The 27,961-nt window shown below is 49.9% G+C and overlaps 1 protein-coding gene and 1 long non-coding RNA gene across 7 annotated transcripts; one reads left to right on the forward strand and one right to left on the reverse strand.

Moving 5' to 3' along the window:
* The first annotated feature begins 515 nt into the window (after positions 1-515).
* LOC146545312 (uncharacterized) lies at positions 516-12,074 on the forward strand. The gene is made up of 2 exons (XR_014883881.1): positions 516-3,808; positions 4,733-12,074. It is a non-coding gene; the product is annotated as an uncharacterized LOC146545312 (long non-coding RNA).
* MGAT3 (beta-1,4-mannosyl-glycoprotein 4-beta-N-acetylglucosaminyltransferase) lies at positions 7,386-27,908 on the reverse strand. 6 transcript variants are annotated; one of them, XR_014883859.1, is made up of 3 exons: positions 15,516-19,057; positions 9,975-13,639; positions 7,386-7,770 (listed from the first exon to the last, which is right to left on the reverse strand). XR_014883859.1 is itself a non-coding variant. In XM_085226129.1 (3 exons), the coding sequence occupies exons 1-2, from the start codon at positions 15,578-15,580 to the stop codon at positions 12,130-12,132; spliced, it is 1,575 nt and encodes a 524-aa protein (XP_085082255.1). In that variant the 5' UTR covers positions 15,581-19,090; the 3' UTR covers positions 7,386-7,770; positions 12,081-12,129. The 6 variants fall into 6 exon arrangements, 5 of the variants coding, with proteins under 5 accessions (XP_085082255.1, XP_085082269.1, XP_010709132.1 ...); XM_085226129.1 differs by having other exon boundaries at positions 12,081-13,639; positions 15,516-19,090; XM_085226143.1 differs by lacking the exon at positions 15,516-19,057 and adding an exon at positions 27,629-27,908 and having other exon boundaries at positions 7,386-13,639.
* Positions 27,909-27,961: the final 53 nt, after the last annotated feature.

Below are 27,961 nucleotides of genomic sequence, written 5' to 3' on the forward strand. Positions count from 1 at the left end.
GAGAAAAGAAGGCTGCGGGGTGACCTCATTGCAGCCTTTCAGTACCTAAAGGGAGCCTACAAACAGGAGGGGAATCAACTCTTTGAAAGGGTAGATAACAGCAGGACAAGGGGAAATGGTTTTAAGTTGAAGGAGGGAAGATTTAGGTTGGATGTCAGGGGGAAGTTCTTTACAGAGAGAGTGGTGAGGTGCTGCAACAGGTTGCCCAGAGAGGTTGTGGATGCCTCATCTCTAGAGGTGATCAAGGCCAGATTGGATGGGGCCCTGGGCAGCCTGGTCTAGCGTTGAACGGGGAGGTTGGTGGCCCTGCATGTGACAAGGAGGTTGGAGATTCATGATCCTTGAGGTCCCTTCCAACCCTGGCCATTCTGTGATTCTGTGATTCTGTGATTCACTTGGTGCCACATCTACCCTTTCCTTGGACATCTCCAGTGACAGCACCTCCCTGGGCAGCCTGCTCCAGTGCATCAACACTTTCAGAGAAAAAAATTTTCCTCATATCCAATCTGAACCTCCCCTGGTGCAACTTGAGGCCATTCCCTGCTGTCCTATTGCCGTTACCTGGGAGAAGAGCAATCCTCACCATGCCCAAGCCTCCTTTCAGGTCATTGTAGAGAACAATGGGCTCTCCCCTGAGCTCCTCTTCTCCAGACTGAACAACCCCAGTTCCCTCAGCCACTCCCTGTCAAACTTGTGCTCCAGACCCCTCACAGCTCTGTTGCCCTTTTCTGGACACACTCCAGGGCCTCCATGTCTTTCTGGTAGTGAGGGGCCCAGAACTGAACACTGTACTCGAGATGCAGCCTCACTAGAGCTGAGTACAGAGGGAATGTTTCACTGCAATGGTCTACCTGGCCTGTGTACACAAGACAAAGGGCTGACTGTGTGCTTTTGGAAATACTGTTTCTCTGAGGGTATCTTCAGCTGCCCTGGTACTTTTTGCGGAATAATTGATCAAATTCTGAGACTTTACCTCCATGTCTGGAAATCCCTATGGCCACTGAGGGCACTGGAAGGCATCTGGCAGAGCTGTGCTCTGCCTGAGGAAATGGAAGGAGCCCCCCAGCAACAAAACCCATCTCCATCTCTTTTCCACCATTGCCTTCTCTACTATAAACCTACTCTAGGGAGCACACATTGTTTCTCCTTCACCATCTTCTCCTCAAATCCTACCAAAATATAAAATATATCTACATATGCTGTGCCTCCTCTGGGTGAGAGGGTGAGAGAGAGAATAAGCTGTGTGCGGCAGAGGAGAGCTACATCACTTCACACTGTCCTTAGTGACAGCAGATATGATAGTGATAGAACTGAATGGGAAGAAAACCAGAAGCTCTGGACTGGCTTGCTCTGTGCCAACCTCCTCTTGTTGATTTCCTTTCTGAGATAAACAGCCCCAATCATTTTGATCTCTCTTTGTTAGCGACTTCGCCATGCCCCTAATCAGCCCTTTCCGAGAAAGGCTTGCTTGAACTGCAGACAGTATTCCCAGAGAGGCTACGCTGCTGATTTACATAATAGCATTATCATATTTTCCATATTATTCTCCTCTTCTTCCTTCTGCATGCTAATATTTTGTGTGTGCTCTTTTCTAACCTGCATCCACTCACAGATTCAGAATTTGTGTGATATTCATACCCCTCCCTAAGTTGCTACAGACAATCTGGAGCTTCATAATATCTGTGTGGAATTTTTTCTTTTTTTTTTCTTACTTGGCATTTGACAAGTTAAACCTTGGCAAACACATGTTGTTGCCCATTTGCCGCATTTGCATTTTACTTACAGTTCTTTCTGATCTCCTAAAGAGTCTATAGCTTTGAGTCATCTTTTAAAAATGTTTAGTATATTGCTCATCCTTTTTTTCCAGATCATCTGCTTAGACTCTGAGCTGTATGGGACATCAGAGGCAGCCTTCATATTCTCTACCCTTAGCCTTCTGCCAGAATGAACATTGATTCTTGAACTCTCCACTTGAATTCCCCCTTGGGTTGCCACGTAAATACTTTGCTCCTCATAACAGTTCTCTGAACAGGTGCACTGATAAGTCCAGTCCCTGAAACTCCAAAGTCTGGTTTAAAACTTTCAAATCTACATGTGGCAAATCCCTGATGCAGTACAAATGGGATCAAACTGCTCCAAGATGTGCAGCAGGGTGGGCTTTGAACCAGAGGCACTGTGTTTGGTGATTCCAGCCTTGCTCCCCATGCTCTCCTTCACCCCAAGTCCCAGGCAGAAGATTTCAGGCTGTGCTTCCTCTCAGGATCCACCTGCATGTACTATGAAGGCTGAGTGTGAGAGCTAAGTTGCGACCAGGGCACGGGAGAGTAAGATCTCCTTCCTCTGAAGTATAGCTCCTTGTTTTGAGCCACTTAGAACGTGCCAAATGTGCTGACCTTCCTGGGCAAGGTTGCTTTTAGGGACTTTCATGGACTTTCTGTCCCTTCTTGTTGTGGGAGCCAAGGACCATGGGCTTCCACAAGCACCCCTCCCCATCCTGGCCCCCTTCGGTTATGCCTGTTTTAGTGTTTTGTTCTGTTTTTTTCTCCCTGGGCTGCTTGCCAGCTCCTGGGCCCTTCGCCAGCAGCTGCGTGCGTGCATTGTGAACTCCTCCAGCCGTGTTGCTCTGCCTGCCCCCAACTGCCCCAGCACCCCAGGGCTCGCTGTGCCTGCCACCACTTCACTGCTGTGTGCTCCACGTGTCTGCGTCGCATTCAGTGTGCCCCTTTGGTCTTGCAAAGTGGGCAGGTGCAAAGGCAGAGTGATGTGCATCCATTGCTTTCCCACTGCTGGACTGCTGACAGCATGCTGGGGTTATGAACTTGAATTCTGCCTGCAGACTGTGAAGCAACAGCCCCTTCGGTGCTTCCCAGCCCAGCCTACTCCTCTGTTGACCCCATGACACACAGTACCCATGCAGCCCTGGCGTAGGATGGACTTGTGCTGCTATGACAGGACGCTGACCCCTTGTCCCACTGCCTGCAGTGCTGCTCAGTGTCTGTCCAGGATGCCCTTTCTGCCTTTTGCCTCCCCATGGGCCCTCTGGGAAGGTGGTACCCCACAGTGGGCTGAGGGCCCCATGTCTTCAGCCTGCATCCCTGCAAAAAAGCCCTTTACTGCAGGCAGAGTAGAGAGTACACCTTCACTGTATGCTCAGAGAACAATAATGACTTTTGTTTCCCCAAACGACAAAGTGAGCTTGTGAAATATCAAAGGCAGCATGGGTTACAAGGCACAATAACCCAGGCTGTTACCTGGGCGTAAGGCCAGGTATACACCTTCCCTGTTTCTCCTGGGAGGCTCTGGAACCACGGCTTTGTTGCTGCTCTTTAGGAGCAGGGAAGATAGGTAGTGACCTGCCAGCACCATCTGAACGTGGGCGTAATATCCGTCATATCTTATCATAAAGAGACCTTTTGGACCAGTTCAACAGCTTTCTCTTTTGTGCTCCTAGTTCTTGAGCAATTGCAAAGAATAGTGGCATTTGTGCCCTAAATGGATGCTTTGCATCCTTCTGCATTTTTATGACTTTCCACGATCTGGCAGACTGGAATTTGGTGGAAGGAAAGAAAAAAAGAAAAAAAGGAAACAAACAAACAAATAAACAAAAAACAAAACAGGGTTGCTTTTAATAACATAGCAGAAATAATGATATCTTGCTCTTGCTTTCCATCTATGATGTGCCAGCAATGGAGAATAACCAAGGCTGGTGTTGATGGCTTCTTTCCACTGAATCCATCAGCTTTGATGTTGAACAAACAGCTGAGAAGGAACACAGGTGCTGAGGGAGGAGAGTCCGCTGCCTTTCAAGGTACATTCCTGACACACAGCCCAGACCCAACCTTCAGTCACAGCTTCAGAGAGCAGCTGGGGAGGAATTCTGGGGGTCTCTTTTTGCCAGGGGGAAGATAGGAAGAGCTCACAGCCCAGCTGCTTCCAAAGTAGGGCTTTCAGCCTCAATCCCTGGAGCCCAGGATCTGCATGCACTGAGCTGCCACCTCACCAAATTCACATTTTGTCCCATTAAATCATTTGTCCTCAGTTAGATTAATTTCTGTCCCATTTAGGGACATCTGTCTGGTTTGGGTTTTGCAGCAGTTTGACGTCCAGTCCTGGGCAACAACATGTGCCAAATCCTTTAAAAACACCGACAATCAAACAGAAGTGGGTGGATGTTTTCAACATTCCTTTATTTTTGCATGTGTGCCTGGTTCTTAGTAAGTGTCTGGGGAAAAAAAAAAATATATATATATATATATATATATATATATATATATATGACTGATGATTTGTTGCTCTCTCTTTGGAAAAGGTCCAGACTGTAGAATAGGGCTAAAATGCCAGGAAAGAGCTTGCTGCATAGAGACAGGCTTACAAGGTCTGATTTTATGCATTTTCTGAGCAACACAGTTTCTTTAATTCGAGCTCCTGTAGAAGTCATTTCATATCTTTATTCGGCACAGCTTTGCCACTCTTCTCAGTTTTCCTTATTTTTAGAAAGGTGAAGTGTGGCTCCCAAATTAAATCATTACTGGGATGGATTTCAGCCAAGGGAGTCATGGTCTGAGCCGTAAGGCACAGGAAAGATAAGCAGAAGTGAAACAATGTGGGATTTTTTTATTTTTTATTTAATTTGGCAGAACGAGGGGAGAGATGGCCTTGAAAGATTTGTGGCTTTACATAGACATAATGTATTTCAAACAATGGTAAGGACTATGTTATCTCTCTTTGCTAGAAAGGAAAGAAAGAAAGAAAGAATGGAAGAAAGAAAAGCACACCCAGGAACATTTGAAACGTCAAGATTGCCAAATTTTCCTTAATTCCAAGAAAGCGTCTATGTTTGGAGTTCTCAGAGATGCTTACAGTAATGGCCCAAACACAGGCTGGAAGGGGCTGATCCTTACCCTTTGCTGACGTGCCTCTGCCTGCCACAAAGGCACCACTCGTGGCAGCCTGGCCCCCAGCCAGCTCCTCTCCCTAGCACTGCCATCCCTCGGGTCAGTGCCTTGCTTCAGTGACCCGGAGACCTTTCCCCAGATGGGACAGCTTTGCTCTGCTCTGCTCCTTGGATGCCATTTCGCAGTGATAGAGCAAAATTGGCTCCCATGAGATTTGCTGCAGCTGGGGTATGAGCATGCTGGTGAGCTACACAAACACGTACCAGTGCTGGAAGCAAGCACGTAGCTCCCTTCTGCCATCACTATGGCCAAATCCTCTCTGTCAGGGCACTGGCACCTGCAGCTGAGCACGGAGCTGCTCGACATGGCTGGGGTGGCTGTTCCCAGCTGCTGCCCCAGCTGAGCCACTAGGCTCAGGAAAAAGAGGCAAGCTAATAATTAAAAATCTACTGTCCATGTGAAACAGCTTATTAAGCTTTGCCCTTGTGCTGGGAACAAATGTATCTGAGCAACAAAAACAAACAGCCAGCAAGCCAGGCTCTTGGTATCCCCCTTTCCAACTCTTTAAGTGATGCTGTAAGTTTATATTAAAGTCATTTTGTTTCTAAGCACTCTGTTGTTTGGAAGCAGCGTGTCTATCCCCCACATCAGCAAAGCCTGGGCAGCCTGACCTGGTAGGTGGCAGCTCTGCCCAGGGCAGGAGTTGGAATTGAGTGGGCTTTAAGGTCCCCTTCAACCTGAGCCATTCAGTGATTCTGTGCCACATGCTCTGAACGTTCATGGTTCAATGCAATGTTTAAAGCTGCTTATCCATATCCAAGATGCAGGCTGTGTGTACCAAAATCCATTCCAATGCATTTTGAGGGATGCAGGGGCTGACTTTGAAAGAGGGCACAGCCATGTGTCCCCATGCTCAATTCACCAGCTCTGCAAACGTGCGTCCCCATCATGGACCAGTTCATGGAAGAGTTAATCCCTCCTCTAGCTCACATAGCAGAAACTGGTGCTTTCTCAGGGGAAAGGTCTTGGTGTTTGTCAATGTCTTTTCTTAAAATGTTGTAAGACATCAAGAAATACCATTTACATTGCTTCTTGATATAAATGTCAGGAAAAGATTTTGTACTAGAGGCAAGAAGAATCCATGTGAGAACCTTTGACCAAGTCAACTCTCATTTTTTAAACTGTCTTCCTAAGTTGCCATGGGCCCAAGCAGTCAGACTTGTCTTTCCTTTTTGAAAACCTGCAAGTTCATAGAGTTTTTGGTGACCACCTATTTTTAGAATACTCCCTATTAGGGTGCAAAAATACAGCAACCAGTAGGAATGCTAAAAATTCTTCATATAAAATGTTATCTGTTAATTTTGAGCGTGTGTTCATTCCAGGCTCTTTGCTCCAGAAAGGAGAACAGAAGCAGAAGTAAGGCATCAGTGATAGATGATGAAATTCCAGTTTGATGGAAAGCCTCTCACAAGGGGGAAAATAAAAGCATCAGAAGGCTGTAGAAGAAAGGAAGAAGAGAAAATGGATCTTGATCCCTACAACAACCTGAAAGGAAGTTGTAGTGAAGTGGAGTTGGCCTCTTCTCCCATGTAGCAGTGATATGCTGAGAGGGAATGGCCCCAAGGTGCACCAGGGGAGGCTCAGGTTGGGTGTTAGGAAAAACAACTTATCTAAAAGAGCAGTACTGCAGTGGCACAGACTGATAGGGAGGTGGTGGAGTCACCGTCCCGGGAGGTGGTGGAGTCACCATCCCTGGAGGTGTTCCAGAACCGTGCGGATGTGACACAGTTGGTAGGCATGGTGGGGATGGGCTGACGGTTGGACTTTGTGATCTTAGAGGTCTTTTCCAACCTCAGTGATTCTGTGATTCAATCTAAGAATCATAAGGAAACTAGCCAATAATGTCTACTTTTGTTGTCTCTCACTGAGACCAGGAACAAACTCAAAGCACAAGGCACTTAAAAACACTAAAAAATGAAATAGTTGCAGATTCCACAGGAGCTCCTGAAGGTCCCTTGCCAAAGCCAATGATGAGACCAGATGCTCAGGAGGATTCAGGGCAAGACCAGGTTTTGATAGGGAGTAATGAGAACAGCCAAAATTACCCTAGATGGCTTTAAAAATAAGCCAAGGAGGTCATGCTCTCTCACACACTGCACAGAAAACGAGCAATGAGAGAGACGTTTCTGTAGTGGAAAGGTTTCAGCTGAGGCTCCAGGTTTTCCATGGCTTCATTTGAAAGTGAGGACATGAAGGGACAGGGCATGGTGGAATGTGACTATTTTGTGAGTGGTGATGCTGTGCTCCCCAGTCACATCCCCACATGTGCTTGTACTCACCCGACACACAGAATAGGGTTGCCTTGGGCACAGGAGTCATCCCTCAAAGCACTGGGGCTGCCCCTCAACCTCCCTCCTACAACCTCAGTCCCACTGAGGAAGGAAGCAGCAACCTCCCGTGCTCAGAAATAAAAGCTACCACACACATGCCTTGGTTTCCTTTCAGACTTTGTAATTTTTTTTTTTTAATTATTATTATTTTTATTATTTCCTCCTTTTAAGCATCCCTTTAAGGGTGAAATGAAATCCAACCATTTACAGAGAAAATGATTTCAGAATGTACATTTGATTTATCCTTACAAAAAGTTCATTATTACTTGCTGTTTATAAATTACAGAGTGGAAAGGAGCTTTGCAGATTCTTTTTTTTTTTTTTTCTTTTTCTTTTTTTTAATTGTTTTTTGGCAAGTCCACGCATTCTTTTGCCAATACAGTGTCCTGGGGCCACCCCAGTGGCAATACCACCAGCAGGTCCAGGTGGAACCCAGCATCAGTAGTGCTGTTGGGCCTCTTCCAGGACGATTCTGCATCACCATCCTCACAGGAAAGAAAAAAAAAAACAATAGTGGCTTTGATTCTTAGTTTCAGAGCATTTCAGATCCCTTTTAAAGCCATTATCTGTAGTCCCCAATGCTTTAGATGTTGGTATATAGCATCAGAAACAGCTCTCCTTCGTGCTGGAGTCAAGCCACTCCTGACATCTCCAGCTCCCCCTCTTTTTCATTAAGAGCAGATTCATCCAATGTCTCAGAAATCAGAAGGAGATTTTTTTGGTGGAGAGGGGAAACGCAGCAATAGAGGGATTTGGGATCCATTCTACCATACTTTTCTCGCTTCTCACCAAGGCTTGAGGTCAGTGAGGCCAGGATGAGCCATCCCTTCCCTCTTCACCACCAGTGTTCGCTAACAGGACCAGGAGTGACTCCCGACACGTCTTCACAGTGCAGAGGCATAGCAGCCACGGAGTGCTGGCAGGAGTAGTGGGACAAGAAGAGACACTGCCACCCCATAAGGACACACCAAGAGGCACCAGGGGAACAAATACCTGTTCTGCACTGACCCTGCCCCCACCCTGACTCATAAGTTACCTGGAGGCCACAAGGTCCCCTTCCTTTATCCAGCACAGAGGCACAAAGAACAGGCTGCACAACAGCAAACACCTCAGCAGGACACAGGGATCAGAGAAAGCAACAGTGAGAGCAGACTGTTGAGTGTGTTGTCCTTCATGCAGGCACAACCCCATCCCATCCCTTGCTGGGTATACTGCACCACCTCACTGCCTTTGTTCCTCTGAAGGGGCAGAGGCATTAGCCCACATCCTCTCCTTCACCTGGGAAGGAGGAGGAAGAGAAGCTCCTCCTCAAAGCCACGCATGGGCACAAAGGAAGTAGAGCAGAGTTGGGCAGAAAGAAGGGCAAAGTATAGGGATGCACCAATTACAGGTAACACCAATTAATCTGAAGGTGGAAAGGTTCTGGAGAAGAAAAAGCACACAGCTGTGGGGAAAGGTTGGTGAACCACGGGCAACGTTGGTCCCAGAAGGACAGTGGGCTCATGGCTTCGCTGCAACAACCAGTCCTGGGGCAGAATGGGATTTGGTTTTCAGTTCATCCCTTTCTAAACTTCATTGTCTGGCTCAGACAGGGATGGCTGAGGGCAAGCCACCATCTTGGGAAATCGCTGTGCAGAAGTCATCGTGCTTATCCCCATCCCTCACGGGAGGCGATGGAAGACTTTTAATGACAAGCACTCCAACTCCCTAAGGATAATAAACACAGGGCTTACAGAAACAACAGGAACATTAACTGGTTTGGCCTTAAATCAAAACACTGGATGATTCTTGAGAAAGAAAAAGAAAAAATGCATTTCAGCTGTGAAGTCCCTTCCCCCATCCACAACAGAAGCCTGTTTTAAATTTGATTTCCTAAGAATAAGGAAATGGAGACATCCAGGAGGTGGACCGGGCCAGAGTCGTGCAGAAGAGCCCCACTGCTGCTCTCGCCTGTTCCAGTGGGACCTTCTCAGAAGGGAGAGGAGTGGAACAATGGAGCAAATAATTGAAGAGAGGGGAGGGAAGGGAGCAGGCTGAACTTTGGGAATAGGAGATGCTGATAACTGCAGTTACAGCTTATCTGAATCTCCTGAGATGAAAACCATACCCCAGTGATGAAAACACAACTTGCAATGCACTAAAAATCCCCACGGGAGCCCATGTATGGGAAGGGCTGGTAAGATGGGAGAGGCTGCTGCCACTGCAGATCAGATGGGGCAGCCTCAGCATGCGTGCGCTTCAGCCTGTTTTTCATGGGGCTCTGCTGTTCCCAAAGCACCCATGCAATGACTGACTTCTCTCTTGTCTTCAGGAATGCCTGACCTGAGGCTTGTGTTGCTGTCACCAAGGTAAGGCGATGCCTGAATGTAGGTCCTAGATTTAAAATGAGGAATAGCTTCTTCCCTTTTTACTTTTCAAGTTACTGCTACCAAATCCCTTGTGTCAATACACTGGGCTCTCCTCTGGCTATCCCTGGGGAAAGCTCTCATGCAGAATTATCAGTGCTATCGCTCTAATCTTGCTAAAAGTGACTCCTCCTTTCTCATCTGAGCCATCTGAGCCCTGATTTCTCTACAGTCTCCCCCTGCCTAAGACCTCCCTGTGACCGTGGCAAAATTCCCTCCTGCATCAACAAGACTGAGTTCGGCACAACCACAGCTTCTCTTTGAGGGGAGAGCATTCCACTCACCAATCCTTCTCCTGCTCAGTTCTCAAAGGGAATTTCCTCTTCTTGGGAGACACATCACAAAGGAAAACAGCGACACATATACTAAAAAGAACACAAAAAAAACAAAACAAAACAACAAGAAAAGCGGGGATCCCTCAGTTCTTCCAAGCAGGCATTGTGGCACGTGAGATGGGGGTGAAGGAACTAAGATGAACTCCAACTCAGTTTGATCAGAAAAACGACATTCATCTTTCTGTTCAAATTTAATTCTTCTTAGGAAACCAAATTATCTTTCCTGATGCTTTTCACTTCTCTAGAAGCAAACTGAAAAGAGAGAAACAGAGATAGGAATGGAGTGCAATGGAGAGAATGAGATAGATGACATAGGAATATGAAGCCCTGATGGAGCGAGTTGAGGTCAGTGGAAACCCTCTTCTTCCAGCTGGCCTGATGGCAGGGTCACTCTTCATTATGACAACATTCTCCTCCTCCACATGATCCTCACTTATTTGTTTGGAAGAAGAGCCAATATTTCCACTGTAAGGCCAACAGAGCACATTCATGTTTTTCTCCCTCTTCCCATCACAGTGTGGGCTCTGGGCACCCTGTCAAGCCATCTGCTAAGGAAGGGTGGTGAGGGTGGAGATGCCAATCTGCTTCCTCAATGAGCTGAACCAGTCTACTACAGCAACAGGCTAATCTTGGCTACCCATCAGTGACCAGCTCTGTGTGGACACTGGCTCATCAGCTGCAAGGAATGTCATTCTACATCTCCTCTACTCTGCATGGCCTCATCTGCACAGCCCAGGCTGCGGATTGCATGATTGTCCAAGAAAAGTCTTCTGGCTCCAGAGGGATTCTACCCACAGCTCCATTCTCCACAAGCTCCCAGTGGGTCCTGTGCCTCGACATGCTTTGTGTTTCCCCACAACACCCATCGGTGACTCAGAACTTTGCCCTTCTCCTCTCATTTCCCCCATGGCAAGAAGAAATAGCCAGCACATGTAAACAGAATCCTTGCAGCAGGCACAGCCCACAAGGGTGCAAAGGCAGCCAGAGAGGCATGTAAGAGCTCCACATGGCACACCCTGCTATGAAGAGCTGATGCTCTCCCCAAAATGTCATCCATGACAAGATAGATCACAGCTTACGGATGCCACCATTTCCTGAAAATACGCACACCACCCAAGACCAACTTTGACCCCTCCCCTCCCAACACCAGTAACAAACACCCACGTGCATACCAGAACCATGCATGTTAGCACTCATGCACATAGGAAACCATGCACTTGTAAACATATACTCCCACCATCTGATTTAGTCCCCTGCAGCTTATCCCAGACCCAAACAAAGCACATGCTGCAGGGAAGATGCTTCAGCCCCTGTGGAGCAAGCCAGTGCAGCATTGTGGGGGCAGGGTGAAAGGGGAGTAAACAGAAAGAGGAAAGAAAAAATAAAAGTAAAAATAAAAAAATTGGCTTTCTTCTCTGCTTCCCACCTGCCTGCTTCAGGTCTGGTAGAGCATCAGGCCAAGAGAAGCCGTGGACAGATATATTAAAATTTGTGGGAGGAGGCAGCGTGTAGGGGAGAACACCTTGGAAGCAAAGGATTTGCCTTCCACAAAATATTTTGAACACAGAGGTATAAAAAAAAAATGCATACTGAGATGCTTTTGCACATTCACTCATCCAAAAAATGCCTGTGACACACCTCTGCACACGTGACCCCTTGCATCGCTTTGTGCCTGCTGACTCAAACACTCAATGAACAGCTCAGGCTCACATCTGTGCTTGTTCCGATCCACAACAGATGAAGGTGGATGGGAACAGCTGCCCTCTCTCCTCAGGAAGCCCTCCCAGCCCCCCAAGGAGGAAGTCCCACTAGCTGGATGCAGCAAGTCTCTCCAGCCAGCAGAAAGGTCCAGAAGATGCAGGGAGGTCTTTATGCTACTGCCCACACCTCTCCCCTCCTCCTGACCAGGTCTCCCTTCATTTGTCTAAGGAATTTGTCCCCAGGCATCACCCTGGGAAAAAGGGAAGGGAGGGAGGACAGAGACCATGGAGAAATGGCACATCCCATCTGGAATCAAAGAAAACAAAAAAAGAAAGGAACAGACAAACACTCAACTCTTTCCCTTTGTCATGAAGTTCTGATTTCCCACATGAGTCCAGCGATCTCAACCAGCACCCTCTGCTTTTCGGTACGGGTTCTCCAGCAAGTAGTGGAATTGCTGGTAGTTCTTGAGCAGATACTTGGGAGCATACATGTGCTCCTTGGGGTCAGCAGGGGGATATTCCTGCGTCGTACCATCAAACCAGCCACCAGTCCGGATCAGCTCCCGGATATAATTGAGGTCTCGTTTATCCTCGTAATCACCCCAACGGGGGAAGTCCCCATTCTGGGCCGACACCAGTTTGAAGTAGATCCCCTCTGGAGTGAAACACCAGGAGCAGTGCCAGCCAGCAAAGTGGAGGGGGCTGCCCAGTGACCACTGCACCAGGATATGTCCCGTGCTGTTCTCATACTGCCGGAAGCCAGGCATGGTGTAGTATTCACGGCGCCGCAGACGGATCCCATCAGTAGCATAGACAGCCTGGAGCATCCCCATAGTGCAGCCTGAGACCACCTCCAAGGTGCCCGGTTGCTTCCAGAAGAAGCCGTAGAGAGACTTGCGCATGTGAAAGGCGAAGGGTTCCGTCCAGCCGTCGTAGAGCTTGAGGAAGAGCACGCCATCACGAGCTGGGATCTCATCAGCATCATCGATGATGAAGACATCATCTGGGCGCAGGTTGCGGAGGCGAGAGACACCATCTCGGGTAAGGAAGGTGCGCAGGTAATCGTCAGCGATCCAGCCATCCTGGCGCCCACCAGCAGGGAAGTGGTCCAGGAAGACATAGAGCACTTTGTGGCGGATGTACTCATAGGAACCGTTGAGGAGCATCTCGCGGAACTTGAGGGGCCGTGGCTCTCCGTAGGCTGTGAAGTTCGATTCACACACCACAAAGACATCCACCACATCTCCCAGCTCGTGGAAGCGGACATCCAGCAGGTCAAACTCATGGTTGATGTTGATAGCGTTGATGACCCGCCGGGGGATCTCCCGTGGCACCAGGCGGTCCTTGGTGGGCAGGTTGGAGTACTGGACCACGGTGGGAACGCCACAGCTGGGGCCGTGCCAGCCTGGCAAGCACACACACTCCACCCACTTGCGCCGCTTGGTCCCACCGGCGCTCAGCGGCTTGCGAGCAGGACGCCCTGAGGCCGCACCATCTGCGCGCTCCTCCGGCCGCCCTCCCACTGGTGGCTTCTCCAACACCTTGGTACCTGGTTTAAAGCAGACACCACCGGCTTTGGTTCGGACAAAATATTCCGTCGTGTCTTCCGGCAGCACAAACTCGACTTTGTGCAGCTCTTCGCTGGCTCTGCTGGGTGGCAGGGGCTGGAGCAAGGGAGAGTGGGAGTACAGGGGTGTGCGGAGGAACTCTGCACCCCCCGGCTCAGGGCTAACCTGTGGCGTGACGGGGGCATTGTTCCAGAAGAAGCTGGAGACGAGGTTGGGGCTAAGTGAAGCCAGGTCCCGGGGGAAGGTGACATAGGAAAGGGCCTTCAGGAAGTGCAAGAAGGAGATGAGGCAGAGACCAGCCATGCAGAGAGTCAGAAAGAGCTTATGGCGTCTCATCTTCATCCTGTGGAAAAGCCATGAAAAGGAAAGTCACGTTCGGGAATTACCAGGGTGCAAAAAAGCTTGCTAGTGGTAGGAAAATAGGCTGGGGATGCTACAAAGCAGGTCCAAACTCAGCATGCATCTATCAAGACTTGAACCCAAACCAAATCCCCTACACTCTGACATTTTTAGTGGGCCTTTTGCTTTGGATGGGTTATACCAAGCTGAACCTCCTCTAGAGACTTATAGTCTCACAAAGAGAGGAAAGGTGCTGGCGATGGGGTAGAAAGATGAGAAATCTGCAACAAGAGGAGTTCACTATCCAGTGAGGCACTGCACTTAGCACATTTGTCCCCACTCACTGATGGGAACAAATAAACACAGGCCTTGAGTCAGGGAAGATGAAGAGAGAGCAGGTGAGCAAGAGGGATGAGAGGGAGTACAGGGTATGCAGCTGAAACCCAGCCAGCATAAGAAAGGCAGTCTTAAGGGATTGAGCTTATAGCCAGGCTGCCAGGACCAGGAAAACACCTACGCTTCTCAGATCTTTCCAGTGTTTACTCACAACACACACCTTAAAAACCCCTTGTTCCTAAGAAATGCTAGCCAAGTTTGTACGGGAAATAGAGAAAAAGTGTTAAGATTTTCGCTTTTATTCACCTCCCATCCCTCTGTGCCCACTATGTTTCCAGCTTTCTCCCTTTGCTTTTCATCTTCTGTGGATCAGATGCTGAGGGTTTTTTTGCATGTGTATAAAGGTGGCTATAAAAACTGCCTAGCTGTCTCTGCTGGCAATATAGTGCTGTCACGATGGATCCACATCAGGCTAGCAAAGAGCCAGCAGTCCTCAGCCCTTTCTTCAGAACAATAAAAAAAAAAAAAAAAAGCCTTCATTCTCTCCCTATACCACCTCCCCTCTGCCAGTCCGTGCTGGGAACGCAGAGCTGCTGTCAGGCAGAAAAGTGATTGAAGACTACAATCCAGAAAAAGGAAGAAGAGAAAATAAAAAAGGAAGAAAAAAACCAACCTCACCCAACACTTCACCAGGCAGAACAAGGAAAGGCAGCTGCATGCTGCTGCTTAGGGAAGGTTGAGGCAAACAGGCAAGGGAACAAGGTGACCTAAACACCCTTGGCAAGGTGGAGGCTCTCCCCCCAAAATCGCAAAACCCTCCATGCCCAGGAAACCCACCAGCTTGCTCCCGACATGTTCCGATGCGTTCCTCAATGGCAGCTCTCCACCATGGTATGGCGCTCAAACATGTGCCTCAGTGTCTCCTCCCTCGGCTAAAGGTCCCCATGACAGGTGTGCCACATCCCATGCTATTGCTTATAAACCCCACACAGCCCTCAGAGGCAGCCCAAGCTCTCGGCCCCATGCCAGGGTGCTCCCCTTTCCCAGCCTGGCACTTCCCACAGCCCACGTGCATCCTGGATGGGAGCAGAGTGGAGAAGCGTCCAGCCCACCCAAGGGGAACGAGCGAAATACAACAGGTCACGTTTACTGATTAACTTGGGGAGAACTTAACGCTGAAGGGAAAAGCCATAAATGTAGGCAGATGGCAACCACTCAAAGGAAATCATATCTGGCCGCCTACCGAGGGCTCCAACATGGACTTTGATAGAAAGGTTGTCCACGTTCATATCTTACAGTTCAGCAGCAAGCGTTTCTAGAAGCTTCGCTGTTGCCTTTTTAGTGACATTTTTAGGACATTTGCCAATGTCATCCCCTGCATTCTGGCTGTGGCAACTTCCTTATTGATGGGGTTATTTCATCTTAAAAACAGAGACTGTAAGCCTGAAGCCAATGGAAGAGTTACAGGGTTTACTTTTGATATATTTTGACACAGCACAGTGGAGGAACCCACCACGGCCATAGCCTAGCTCACAAAAGGCTACCTTTGTGGTGATCCAGCGATGGAGGGCCTGGTGCTGTTCCCTTCTCTGAAGCTGTAAAGGACCATCTTGCTCTTCCTCAGGTGTTCTTCCTGGAGCTAAAGCAAGAGGCTATGGAAACCCAATGGCATCTCATTGTGCCCAGAGAATTTTATCTTAAAGTCTTTGTTATTGTCCTTCAGGAGCAGTAGGACCACCCACAATATCAAGAAGGAGTATCTGGCACCTCTTCCTTCTACTCCACCAATTTTGCTCCGTCCTGACATATGGGGAAGAGAAGAATAAAAGGAATCTGGAAAGACAGCAAGCAGAGGCTGCTGGAAGACATCCCTTGCTGGTACATTAGTGCAGCTTTCTCCAGTTGAGCATCCTGTACTTCCTCCAAGGTGTTACCTCTGGACATCAGGTCACCAAGGCTCAGGTGAGATGAAGGGCTGCCTTGTTCCAGTAAGGCTCCAGTTCCTACAGGACACAAATGCATGGCAGCCAACATCCTCTGAGTTGGCCCAGCACACAGGACAAGTGCTGGAGGAGTCACATTCAGCAGGTCTTCATCTTCTTCCCAGATGACCTTAATCCTCCACATGCCATGGGAAACTCCCTAACAGAAGTTGTAGCTCCTGACATTTAACAAACTGCTTCACTTTCCAGGCTCTGGTGTGCCACGTCGACCTAGCAGGACACGCAGTTTGAAGAAGCAGAGCTTATTTTCATCACTTGACATTTGCATACATCACTGTCCATCAGGCTCAGCACAAGCTCTGCAGCTCCTCAGCCCATGCACGGCTGCACTGCCTCTCCATTATCGCAGCCTGCCCTACAGCTCTGCCAAAGCAAGCTAGCCCTGCAGTACCCTCTGCTGTTCTGCTGCCGACATTTCCCAGGAGGCAGTTTTCACTGCTCAGTTGCCTTTGTGAAGGAATGGAAACATGAACCCACTCCTTATCCCTTCTTAAAAGGAGGGAAGCAAAGAATAAAGCTGTGTCCTCTTCAAAAAACTCTACCCTGGGAACCACCTCCGTTCTCACATGCCAGGGATTCCTCTGCCAGGGAGTGGAGAGCTCATCCACCCCTGGGTGGGCTGAGACGCTGAGAGCCATCCGTCACGTATCCCTTCCCATATCATCTGATCAGCACTGCAGGAAAAGATGTGCTTTGAGCAGTGGCTAATTGGAGACAAAGGCCAGCAGGGGAGGAAAGCGTTATTACCCACCTTCCCCATCCAGAACATTTATGTGTAGCTGAAATGAGGAAGGAGGTGCTGGGCAAGGAGACATCTCAGCTTGTCATAAGGAACCCCAGCTGCTCTGGCACAAAGCAGCCATCAGTTACTCGGAACACAGAAAAGAGCAAGAGGAGAGATTTCCCTTATGACAATTTTGAGTGAGGAGGGGAAAAAAAAAAAAAAAAAGTGAAGAGAGATCAAGTTACCGTCAGGTTAAAAACAACAGCATGAAAAATAAAAGCTTTAATGTGCAAGCAGAAGAAAAAGCTAGGAAGGGCACGGACAGCTAGCTCCTTTCAAAGCTTAGGGAACATGCAGTTATAAACAGCTTCAGGAGCATTCAGTCTCAGCAAGAGGAGCCGAAAGTTCCTCTTTGAAAGGGACAACCTTGGTATTTTCTTGCATGAAGATGCACGTCTCTGCCATGCAAGGGAATGGCTTTCAGAGGAGGAGAGCTAGAAATGGTTCGCATATGAGTTATCCCCAGGCACCTGTTACAGTTTTACTTTGCCATTATATCAAGTAACCGGTTGATTTATACCATCTTGAAATCATATCCTGATTTCAAGGAGCTGGAGAAAGATATGCACAGCTAAGAGCTGGCAATTCACCAGTCCTAATGTTCTCCTCTGGAGGACGCTGGCAAAGGGCCATACAACAGGGCACTGTGTGCACAATACCCAGTCTCTGGGGCACTAGCACTTCCTCAGTGCTAAGTCTGCCTTTCATTCCCCTACTCCCAGAGCATCATACATCATCAGGGTCACAGTATCTCAAAACACTAAAATCTCAAACTGCTTTTGATCTGCAAATAGCAACAGAAAGAAGAACTACTATTTGTTTGCAACAGAAATGCAACGAGCTCAAGAACAGCAGGGCTGTGCTTTGCTTAAGGATAAGAAGAGAAGATTATCCTGCAAAGCTGGGCAGCAGGGAAAGTGAAGAGAAGCATGAATGTAGCAGAAGTTAGGTAGGGCTCAGCATTTCCCTCACGTGAAAGATGCCTTGATGTTATCAGGGACTGCAAGCTACAAGGATGTTAGCAGGAAGTTTCTTGCAGGGTCACAGTACAAGGTGGTTGGAACATAGGCAGGCCCATATCTTCCATCTACATTCCAAGGATGGAATACAATATTCTTCCACCATCTTCGTTACTAGCTACTGCCCACAGTGCTAATGCAAAGCAGCAATACCTCATCCTATGCATTTCCTTTGCAACTCTGAGGCAATTGACCACATGGTGCCACTGACTTGCTGCCAGCACAACCAGCTGGAGCGAGCCGTCAGCACAGTTACCCTTCCAGTGAGGTCAGGCAAAGGGAGAACTTAATTATCTTCTTTTCCTTTCAACAAGGGGGCAAACAGAAAGATTTGTTCAAGGCTAGTCGGGATGGAGGCTGTGCAAACCGATCTATTGCCTGGTTGGTAGCCCTGGCCATGGCAGGGGGTTGGAACTGGATGATCCTTGAGGTCTCTTCCAACCTGAGCCTTTCTATGATTCCGTGATTCTATGATAAGGTGTCTGCTCTCAGTCAGGTGTTACCACAGCAGTTGGCTTCCAGAGTTGCCATCTCCTCACCAATGGGAGTCATCAAAGCAGGAAGGAAGATGGATGAAAAAAAGAAAACTGAAGGAATGAGTCTATACAAGGCCAAGGTAAGGCTGTTCAGAACACAACTGAAAAACCAAGGCGCTGTTTCCCCTTCCCACTGAAGGAGAACACATGCCATACATGATAAGCACAAACAGAGTTTATGCACAAGGCTTTGCAATGCCTCAACTAATCAGTAGCATCGGCAGTGAAAAAGAAAGGCTTCTCCTCCTCCTCTGTGCACTCTTATAAGAGACCAAAGTGCTCCAAGCCAGCAGCTATGATCTGGTACATAAAGAAACTAAAATGGATGCAACGTAGAGACCCGAGCTTTTTGCATTTTGTGTCTGCCCAGCTCTTCACCCTTCAGAGGAGCATTTACCTTTGGACTCCATACATTCTGTGGTCTTCCATTGTTTTGACTGCTTTTACCTGTCTTGCCCTGCTCTTTAGTGGGAAGCCTTGGCTATTTTAGATACCACATCTTCTGCAACAGCAAGATAGAATCATATAATATCCCGAATTGGAAGGGATGCACAAGGAGCATCGAGTCCAACTTGACAGCTAAATAGTCTGCAACAACACAGCTCTCAACTTTCAGAACACAGCGTATGGGACCTGGAGATAAAATGGTCTTTGTTGACAGCATTCTGTCTCAAGACTGATCTTTCAGAAGTCACCAGAATAAACCAACATCTAAACACCTTCAGAGTCCATTATAAAACCCTTCACTTGAACAGATTGTTCTTACTGTAACTACCATAATACTAATAGCAGCATAATTATATAATTCTCCAGCCCCCGGTTTAAAAGAAGATCAGCTCAAAGAAGACTGAAAAACTCTACTGAAATCCAATAACGGCCTACGAGACACCAATTTAATTTTATCCAAGAACTACTTGGCCATCACAAGGGTATAGTACTGCATGCTAAAGAAAACTTCAAGCTGGATTTCTAACTCCATGGGAATCTAACAAATATTCTTCTCAGTATCCTTCAGCCGTACTAGGCTCCCTTGTAACTAATGTTCTCTCTCTAACCAAAGCCAGTCCCACCATAGGGATTTCCATGATTCTAGAGATGCCTCAGCACGCTCTGATCCTTCAGATGCTCTCAGAAAGCACAATTTTGATTTCTCAGCACCACTAGGCTAAGCATTCTTTCCACTAAAGGGAAAATAGCACTTTTGTCCTCTTCTCTCCTTCACTTACGCCTGATATCCTGGAAGGACTCTTCCTCAGCCTCCTCACAAGATCTAGTTTCCTGAAGAGTGTTGTGATGACTCTGCACGCTGCATCACCACTTGGCCCCAAAATCAGGTCCCAGGACACGTGCTCACATACATACACACACACCCAAGGATGCAAAGCCTTTCTGCCAGCCAAACACAGTGCTGCTGCTCCTTGCTTCACATGTGCAGTGGTTATGGGAACACAAAATGGAGTCTGCTAGTTCAGTTGCTTTCTGACTGGTTCCTTACAAGGACGGAATGCTCCATCATGAATCCAAAAGGAAACAGGGACGAGACTACACAAAAGCAACTTCTGTCCTCAGGGAGGCTGAGGCCATGGGATAATCAAAGAAGTATGTGAGAATTCTCAGCTAGTCTCGATGTATTGCAGACAGGGACAGGACACGGCCACTTTGAGGATAAAAAACTATGCTTTCAAAGACCAAGCAGTGCATTATGGAAGCAAGGAAGTGGTTTCATAGGTTCTCACTCTTCACTCACCACCTTCACGGCTCACCACCCCTAGGCTGTCAGTATAAAAGTTCACATTGAAAATCCAAATCAGCAGCCAATCTGAGTTAAAAATAAACTTCAAGAGAAGTGCCTAAGGATGAGAATAAGCGGCTGACAGCAGAAACTTCCTGGATGACAGCTATTCACCTCTCACCAAAGCTGTTGCATCATATAGTTGCATCCTCAGACACTCAAAGGGACAAGCCACTTTTTGAGCAGGGTTCGTCTAACCAAGACTCCAGTGAGGCTCCCAGTCAACTGCTGTGAGCTAGTCAGTTTCTGGAAGCATCAGGGAAGAAGAACATCTCAAGGACAGATCTGGAAGACAAAGTGCTTTCAAAGCAGACCCTGGTAGGCAGTCCACATATGCTGAGCAAGTCAAGAATCCCAAGAATAGCACCAAAATGAGCAACCAAGATTGAACTCAGAGCTGAGGGCACGTGGCAGTCGTGCACCAGATCATACAAGAAAGAAGCACCTGATGCCACAGTTCCACTGTGCTTAGTTCGCAGGCCCAGTGGCAGGAATAAACCACACTGCCTTTGGTTATTTGTGAAGTGAGTGGCAGTTGTTTGTATGTCCCCAGAATAAAAGCCCTCCAAATCAGACTGAGAAGGTGACTCATTAAGACCCAGAAAGACAATAAATAATGAGAGGCCATAGAGCAGCAGTAAGACCCTAGTGACCACAGGGAAGAGTCGGCCCTCCATCCCCGCCTTCCTTCCTCCCCCATCCATCACCAACCACTTGGGGTTTGGCAGGGCGCTCACTTTCCCACAGTAGCTGATCTATTACTCTTCGGAAAAGCGTTCCCAGCCCCTTCCTTCCCCTCCCTTCAGGCCACAGGGGTCCCCCACTTGGCAGCCCCCAGATCCCCCTCTTCTCTGAATGTCTGGTGACCAGCCAACCCCATGCAGAAAGCATTAACCCCTCTTCACCGGGAGCAGCCAGAGAAACTTGACTCCACACTGAGAGCTTTCTCTGGGTGTCTCCCTCTCCTCCTCTATTTCCTACCCCCAATTCCCTCCCACACCCCATTCTCCCCCCTTTTGCTTCTCAAAAACCAACTCCAGCCCCGGGAGTGTTGCATCTTCCCAAGAATGCTACACAAACCCATGGGAATTTTCCTTGGACCAAGAACAGACCCTTATTTATTTGTCTCTTCTGCCTTTGTTCCTCATTTCCTCTTTCAAGACTTAGGCAAGACCTCGACGCAGTGCCGCCCGGATCCCCCGCTGCCACTTCACTTTGTTATTATTTTCAGGAGGAGAGCGCTGATAGGCAGAGAGCTCTTCAATGCCTTGCCCCAAGGCAGGAGCGAATCAGCCCAGACACCCACCTCCGGGCTGGGCAAAGGGCACGGGGCTCTGCAGAGCACCTCGGGCTCCAGCACACAGAGACAACCCCCTGCCCGCGTAATCCTTCTGACTGCAGCACGACAGCCCTTCGGATTAAATCTGCACAAATCAAATCGTGGGTAACGGCTCTATGCCGGTAACAGGCATATGGCACCATGAAGAGGGGCAGTTTCCCGGAATGAAATCAAAAGCCTCCTAATGCACTTAGCTCAGGGTCACATAAATCTCTCTTCTGCCTCCCGCAGAGGGCTGGATCTTGTTTACAGGCGTTGCAGCAGGCCTGGGTCTCAACAATATGTTTATTTCTCTGTACAAACATTCCTTTTCACAAAGCAAAGCAGTGTCCTGATCCTCAGATTAAGCTGAGCAGAGAGGACTATGGAGCACATCTTTGGAGAAAGAGAGCTTGTTGTCATCAGTGAAGACAAATGCCATAGTGGACATCACGTGGGCTGCTGCTGTAACACTTCTCTTCCCACTCTTCGGCATTATGAGGCTGCACCTCAAGTGCTCTGTTCAGTTCTGAGCCCTTCACTACAGGAAAGACATGGAAGTGCTGGAGTGTGTCCAGAGAAGGGCAGCGGAGCTGTGAGGGGTCTGGAGCACAAATCTGATGGGGAGCGGCTGAGGGAACTGGGGTTGTTCAGTCTGGAGAAGAGGAGCTCAGGGGAGACCTCACTGCTCTCTTCAAGAGACTGTAAGGAGGTTGTGGTGAGGTGGGGGTCAGCCTCTGCTCACAGGTAACAGTGATAGGATGAGAGGTAATGGCCTCACGTTGTGCTGGGGGAGGTTCAGGTTGGATATTGGGGAAAATGTTCTTCTCAGGAAGAGCAGTGCTGCAGTGGTACAAGCTGCACAGGGAGGTGGTGGAGTCACCATCCCTGGAGGTGTTCCAGAACTGTGTGGATGTGGCACTGAGGACGTGGTCAGTGGGCATGGTGGGGGTGGGCTGGCCATTGGACTAGGTGATCTTAGAGATCTTTTCCAACATTAAAGATTCTGTGATTCTTCCCCAAGACCGCTTTATGTCTTGGAGAAGGGTGAAGAGGAAAGCAAGGCTTTGTCTCAGGCTGAGACCTAAGTGGAACCAAACAGCTCATTGCAAGGATGTCTGGTGGTTATCTGGCCAGCCCCTTCCCAACGCAAAAACCACAAACTTACAGCACGCAGATAAAAACAGGGAAGCTGAACCCTTCGGTTCAACAGTACAACACAGGGCAGTTAATGCTCAACCTCTTGATCACAGACCAAGTTCCTCTTCCCTTTATGTATTCAGGGACATAAACATTTATTTTGAATTCTGTTTCTGAGAAGTTAGCTGCCTGCACAGCCATGCCAGAAAGAAAGAAGAGGAAGGCACTAAAATCTCTTTTCTCAACACTCCATGGGGAACAGGAAGGAGGTGCAGGGCAGAGGGGACCACAGTCACACTTTGAACACCTTGCAAAATCTGACTTACTGCTAAGAAACACTTAGGACAGGACTGCATGGTCTTTCAACAAAGAAAAGGTTTCAAGCATCTGAATATTTCAGAATCATAGAATCATTAAGGTTGGAGAAGACTTCTAAGATCATCTAGTCCAACCATCCACCTAGCACCAATATTACCCTGCAACGTCCATCCCAGCTCCACTGCACTGGCCTGTAATTGAGTCAGGGACCAGATCCAAGCATCAGATTCACCATCTCCAGCCTGACATCATCTCCTCACTGCAAGGACAGCGCTCTGAGCTCAGGGAGGCCATGCCACAGAGATGCTCCACACTTGAACGATGCAGAAAGTGAAACTGCATTTTTTTATTTTTTTTATTTTTTTTCTTTCAACGAGAGCATCCGCAGGGCAATTCAGCTGCATCAGGACACATGCAGACAAACAGGGCCAGAAAGGAAACCCACAGCACTTCCTCACTGTTCAGTGATAGAACCTGGATGCCTGACAAACACCCTTCCCTCCCCCCCAGTGCTCACGGGAAGCAAGAAGACTCTGTTCCAGAGCACAATGGCACCATAAATAATTCAAGAGACTGCTAAATTATGCAGAAGCAATTCCATCATCCCCCCCCGGCCAGGCTGGGTGCAGGTGTGGTCAACCCTTCCTCCAAAAGTTGCTGCGAGATGGGGAATTTGAGGCCACGGAGGCTCAGTGCCAATGGCGCATATACGGGAACACAGTGACCACTTGCATCACATAACAGCACGACAGGAGGTATTTGGGGACACCCAATAGGGAAACAGCCATTTCTTTGGGCCACCTCTTCTCCAGAGACCTCACACAGTCCTAGGAGGGAAGCAGGACCCGCAGTTCTCCCAGGCTGCGTAGGACAGCGAGGCAGAGGGAGAGGAGCTGTGGGGCAGGCATAGAGGAACGGAGCGTGTTCAAAGAGGAAGCAGCTTGTACTGATCACTCTAGGGCAATGCTCACCCAACCCACCCTTGTTTGCCTGCCCCGCACTGCACAGGCACAGGGCTTATCCGCAGCCCCTACCTCTTCCAGCTCCTGCAGGCTCTGTGCTGTGGCTGTACCCAACATGCTCTGTCTGCAGGAAGCTCTATCCTCCTCCTCCTCCTCCCCAGTGTCCAGCTTCCCCCAGAAGCATCCACACTGGCAGAGGAGGAACTGAAAGCACTGCCATTGCCCTCGCTTCAGCCTCAACTGAAAATCACAGGGCTGCAGCTTACCTTTCTCTTCCTCCTTAAAGGACTCTGCATCAGGGAGCGGGGCTCCCTTCAGTGCCACGCTGCTGTCTGCTGGGCTCCACTATCTGACAGCCAAAACAGGGGATGCTAACGCAGATAAAGTCAGCGGAGCAGCTCCCTGCGTTAGACAGAAGCTGCTGAAGGCGTTCCGCAGCGGCACACATTTGCATTGGTCTCTCGGTCTGCCTCAAATCCGATTGCTGCGGTGCTGCTATCATGCAAAGCACATGCAAAGCAACACCCCCACAGACTGAAAGACCCAGAGGAGTGGATGGCAGAGTGACTGTGCTCACTAACCCCGGCCCAACCTGCAAGGATTGGCACAACGGCAGGATACTACTAGGAAAAAACAGCAGATGGAAAGGGAAGCAATTGAGTGAGGCAGCGTGGAAGTGGCAACCCCCAGCTCAGCCATGGGGCACTCCCCAGGGCCAGCATCATGCTCCCCAAACTGCCTGAGCACCCCACTCCTGACCCTGCAGCCCCACCATGCATGGTCACGGTGGGTCAGTGGTTGGACTAGATGATCCTAGAGGTCTTTTTCAATCTCCATGATGGTATGATTGTCTACAGGCAGGGCTGATAGCCTGAACTAGCCCTCCCAGGCACCTCACACTGTACCAGCCAGTGGCCACCCCCCCCACTGCCTTCCCTGCTGACTGCTGTCAGCTGTGCCAGTCTTCATTAGCACCACCTCCTCCAGCCACATCCCACTGATTGGGTCACAGACTCCAACAATGTACAAAAGGCCCATTTTAGAGCCAGTAACCCCACCTCAAACCTCACCAGCCTGTAGGAATGAGCGCTGGCCCAGTGTGCCCCATCCATCCATCACTGTGTTTCCCAGCTGCTTTCCTCCCACTTTTACAATCCAGTGCATGAGGAGGGTTAAATAAATAAATAAATAAATAAATAGAAAAATATAAGTTTTGGATGGCAGGTGCACTTTGAGGATGCTGTTCGGTGGACAGGAGGAAGCTCAGGCACAGCACACTGAGAACTCAGCTATAAGTCCTGACACGATACTGAGTTTATCTCTCCCTGCTGACAGGTCTAAGCAAGGGAGGGTCAGAGAGGGAAACTCATCTGAACTAAGTGTCCTTCACACACACAACAATATCCCCACACACTGTCCTGAGTGGCTCCTGATGCCTGTACTCGTGGCTGCGTACACACACCAGGCTTACCGTGGCCATAAGCCCTATAGAAGGGCTCATGCTCATGTAAACATCCCCAGCAGGATCTTGTTGCACGTACTCAGCAGTACTCAGCTGAGCCTCACACAACCACCCCATAAGAACACACGATGCGATGTGACACCAAGCAGAGTCACACTGTGCATCACCCAGTGTGCGTGGGAATGAGGAGAGGAGGATAAACAATGCAGAGGAGAAGCACAAACACCAACTCCATACCTACAGACCCGGAGGGCAGCTGTGATTGCAGCCTATACACTGAACAGCCCCCACAGCCCAGCTGTCCCCATCCCTTGCTGTGGATACGAGGCCACAGTTAGAGCTGTAGGCAGCTCCTGCAGTGCAAGTGCACCCATTGGCTTCTACCTCCTCTTCCTGACCACCTTGCCAGGGTGATCCCCATGTGCTACACAGGTAGATCCCTCTTCCTACAACTTTACCAATAAGTGGACGGAGGGACGCTGATGCCCTACATACCTCTGGTGGAGATGATCTCCTGCAGTGCCTCATACCATAGGTGGGCACAGCACTGGGAACCAGGCGAGAGCTCGCCTACAGCTATCAGAACTCCTCCCATAAGAAAATAATTGCTTATTTATCAAGGACACTGATAAATAAGCCGTACAGGTACTGGCCTCCCTCACATGGAGGGAATGCTGTACCTTGCAGTGCATTTCTTACCACTGCTGCAAGATCACCCGAGGGCACTGAGGAGCTGTAAACCTTCGGGGGACTTTTAGGTCCCATTCCCCATCCCCTCAGCCATTGTCCAAAGGCTGAGTTGTATCGCTATGGGCTCCCCAGGAGCAGCACACCAGGCTCTCCCCTCCATCCCCAGCCCAAAGGGTGCATTCCCATCAGCACCCTTTGAGGTTGAAAGCACAACACAGATGCTACAGCTGTGCACAGGGAGCTCTAGTAACCGGGGGAGTGCTGGAAGGTGGGAAGCCTGCGGGTTTTCCCTCCCATCTGAGACAGCTCTTTGCTGTCCAAGGGTCAAGCATTGGCAGATCCTACAAGATTTCAGCTCTCCCAGAGGAGCTGGCTCCAGCAGCAGGGTCTTGCTGGTGACTCACAAGTCACAGGCTGCAGCTGGACTCAAACACCACTTCTAGGCAGGGACCTGTGGGTCACCCTTAGGGAAGGGGGCTGAGAAGTCCCCGCTGACTCATGTCCTGTTGTGGTCGGGTAAAGAGGGACAGGAGTAGGTGGGCAAAGAGGGATGGATGGGAATAGAAGGGGATCTGGAATGTAGTCTGCACAGGGCTGGGGTCTCCCTGGTGACTTGAATGCTATCATGGGCTCAAACTTCCCACTGGAAGAGGGATCCAGAGGTGAACAAGGGGTTGTTACAGGGAGGAAAGGTGCTTGGCTCCCACACAGTGGCCCCTAGGATAGAGGGGACACAAGAGACCCCAGCTGTAGCGCTGGAATCAGGCAGGGCTCCGAAAACTGCAGCCTAAGGACCGAGGCACCGAGAGCCTCTCCCTCCCTTTCCACATTCCCTCCCTGAGCAAGCCCAGAGCCGCAGCAGACGCACACTCCCCATCACCCTTGTCACGCTCATCCAGAGACCAAAACTCACAAGGACAGGGCTGCGCCAGCCCGTGCCACCCCTGCAGGAACACACAGCGATTCCCATCTCACAAACAACGTGGATGCCCACATCCCCCCGCAGCCAATGCTCAACTGGAGGGGCTCAGTCTGACGCGGAGCTAGAGCGGGGGGGGAGAGGGGGAGTGAAAGAGGCTTGACGCCGATGGCACACATGTATTTGTGTGTGTGTGTGTGTGTGTGTTTGCCCTCCCACGCACGCACTCCTGTTACTCCTTCTCGCTCGCTGCAGCCTTGGCACGCGTCCCCAGCCCGTGCCCTGCTCGCAGGCAGCAGCTGGGCCTCCGCTGCAGTGCCCCGGCCAGAGGCTGCCTCGATCCATCCATCCATTCATCCATCTATCCATCCATCCCCGCAGCTGCGGGCAGGGGGCTGGCGGCATCGCATCGCCTCCCTCCTCCCCAGCGCCGCTGCTCCCTAGCAGGGGATGCTGGGATTATTGGGAGGGAGGTGAGGGGGAGAATAAAAAAAATAATAATTAAAAAAAATCGCGCTCGTATAAATAAATAAGAAAGGGAAAAGGGAGAGAGGGGGGCGGGAAGGCGAGCAGAACTTGCAGGTGGCGGCCGAAGGGGGTACTAAGGGGGGGTCTCACCGCCCCGGGGTAACTCCAACGGGTGCTGCGCGGTGCGCGTACCGGGCTCCCCCGCCCCGCTCCGCTCCCCGCACCGCCCCGCGCTCACTCACTCACCCCCGCCCGGCGCAGCGGCGGTGCCCGCCGGGCCCCCGGCGGGGCGAGGCTGCCGCTCGCCCCCGGCCCGCCCGCCGCCCCCCGGCATGGCTCGGCGCCGGAACGAGGCGAGGCGAGCCCGCAGCCCCCCGCCGCCTTCCTCCTCCTCTTCAGCCCTCCGCCTCCTTCTCCTCCCGCTGGAACGGCCGCGGGCAAAGGGATGCGGAGCCGAACCCCGCCGGCAGCGGCGGGCAGAGCTGCGGCAGCCCCTTTTGTGCCGCCCTCCCAGCCTGTCTCCTCCCCCGGCGCGCCCGCCCCCACCCCCCCCGGGTTGCCACCGCCCGCCGCCCGCCG

The sequence above is a fragment of the Meleagris gallopavo genome, chromosome 1 (assembly GCF_905368555.1).
Source record: "Meleagris gallopavo chromosome 1, MGAL_WU_HG_1.1, whole genome shotgun sequence".
Lineage (NCBI taxonomy): Eukaryota > Metazoa > Chordata > Aves > Galliformes > Phasianidae > Meleagris > Meleagris gallopavo.

What these genes read in the sequence shown, in the direction of transcription:
- MGAT3 (XM_085226129.1), bottom strand. Translation starts at nt 15,580, where the DNA reads ATGGTCCTTTACAGCTTCAGAGAAGGGAACAGCACCAGGCCCTCCATC. An exon ending in ATCGCTGGATCACCACAAAG is followed by an intron (nt 13,640 to 15,515) that starts GTAGCCTTTTGT and finishes GCTTTTCCACAG; the next exon opens with GATGAAGATGAGACGCCATA.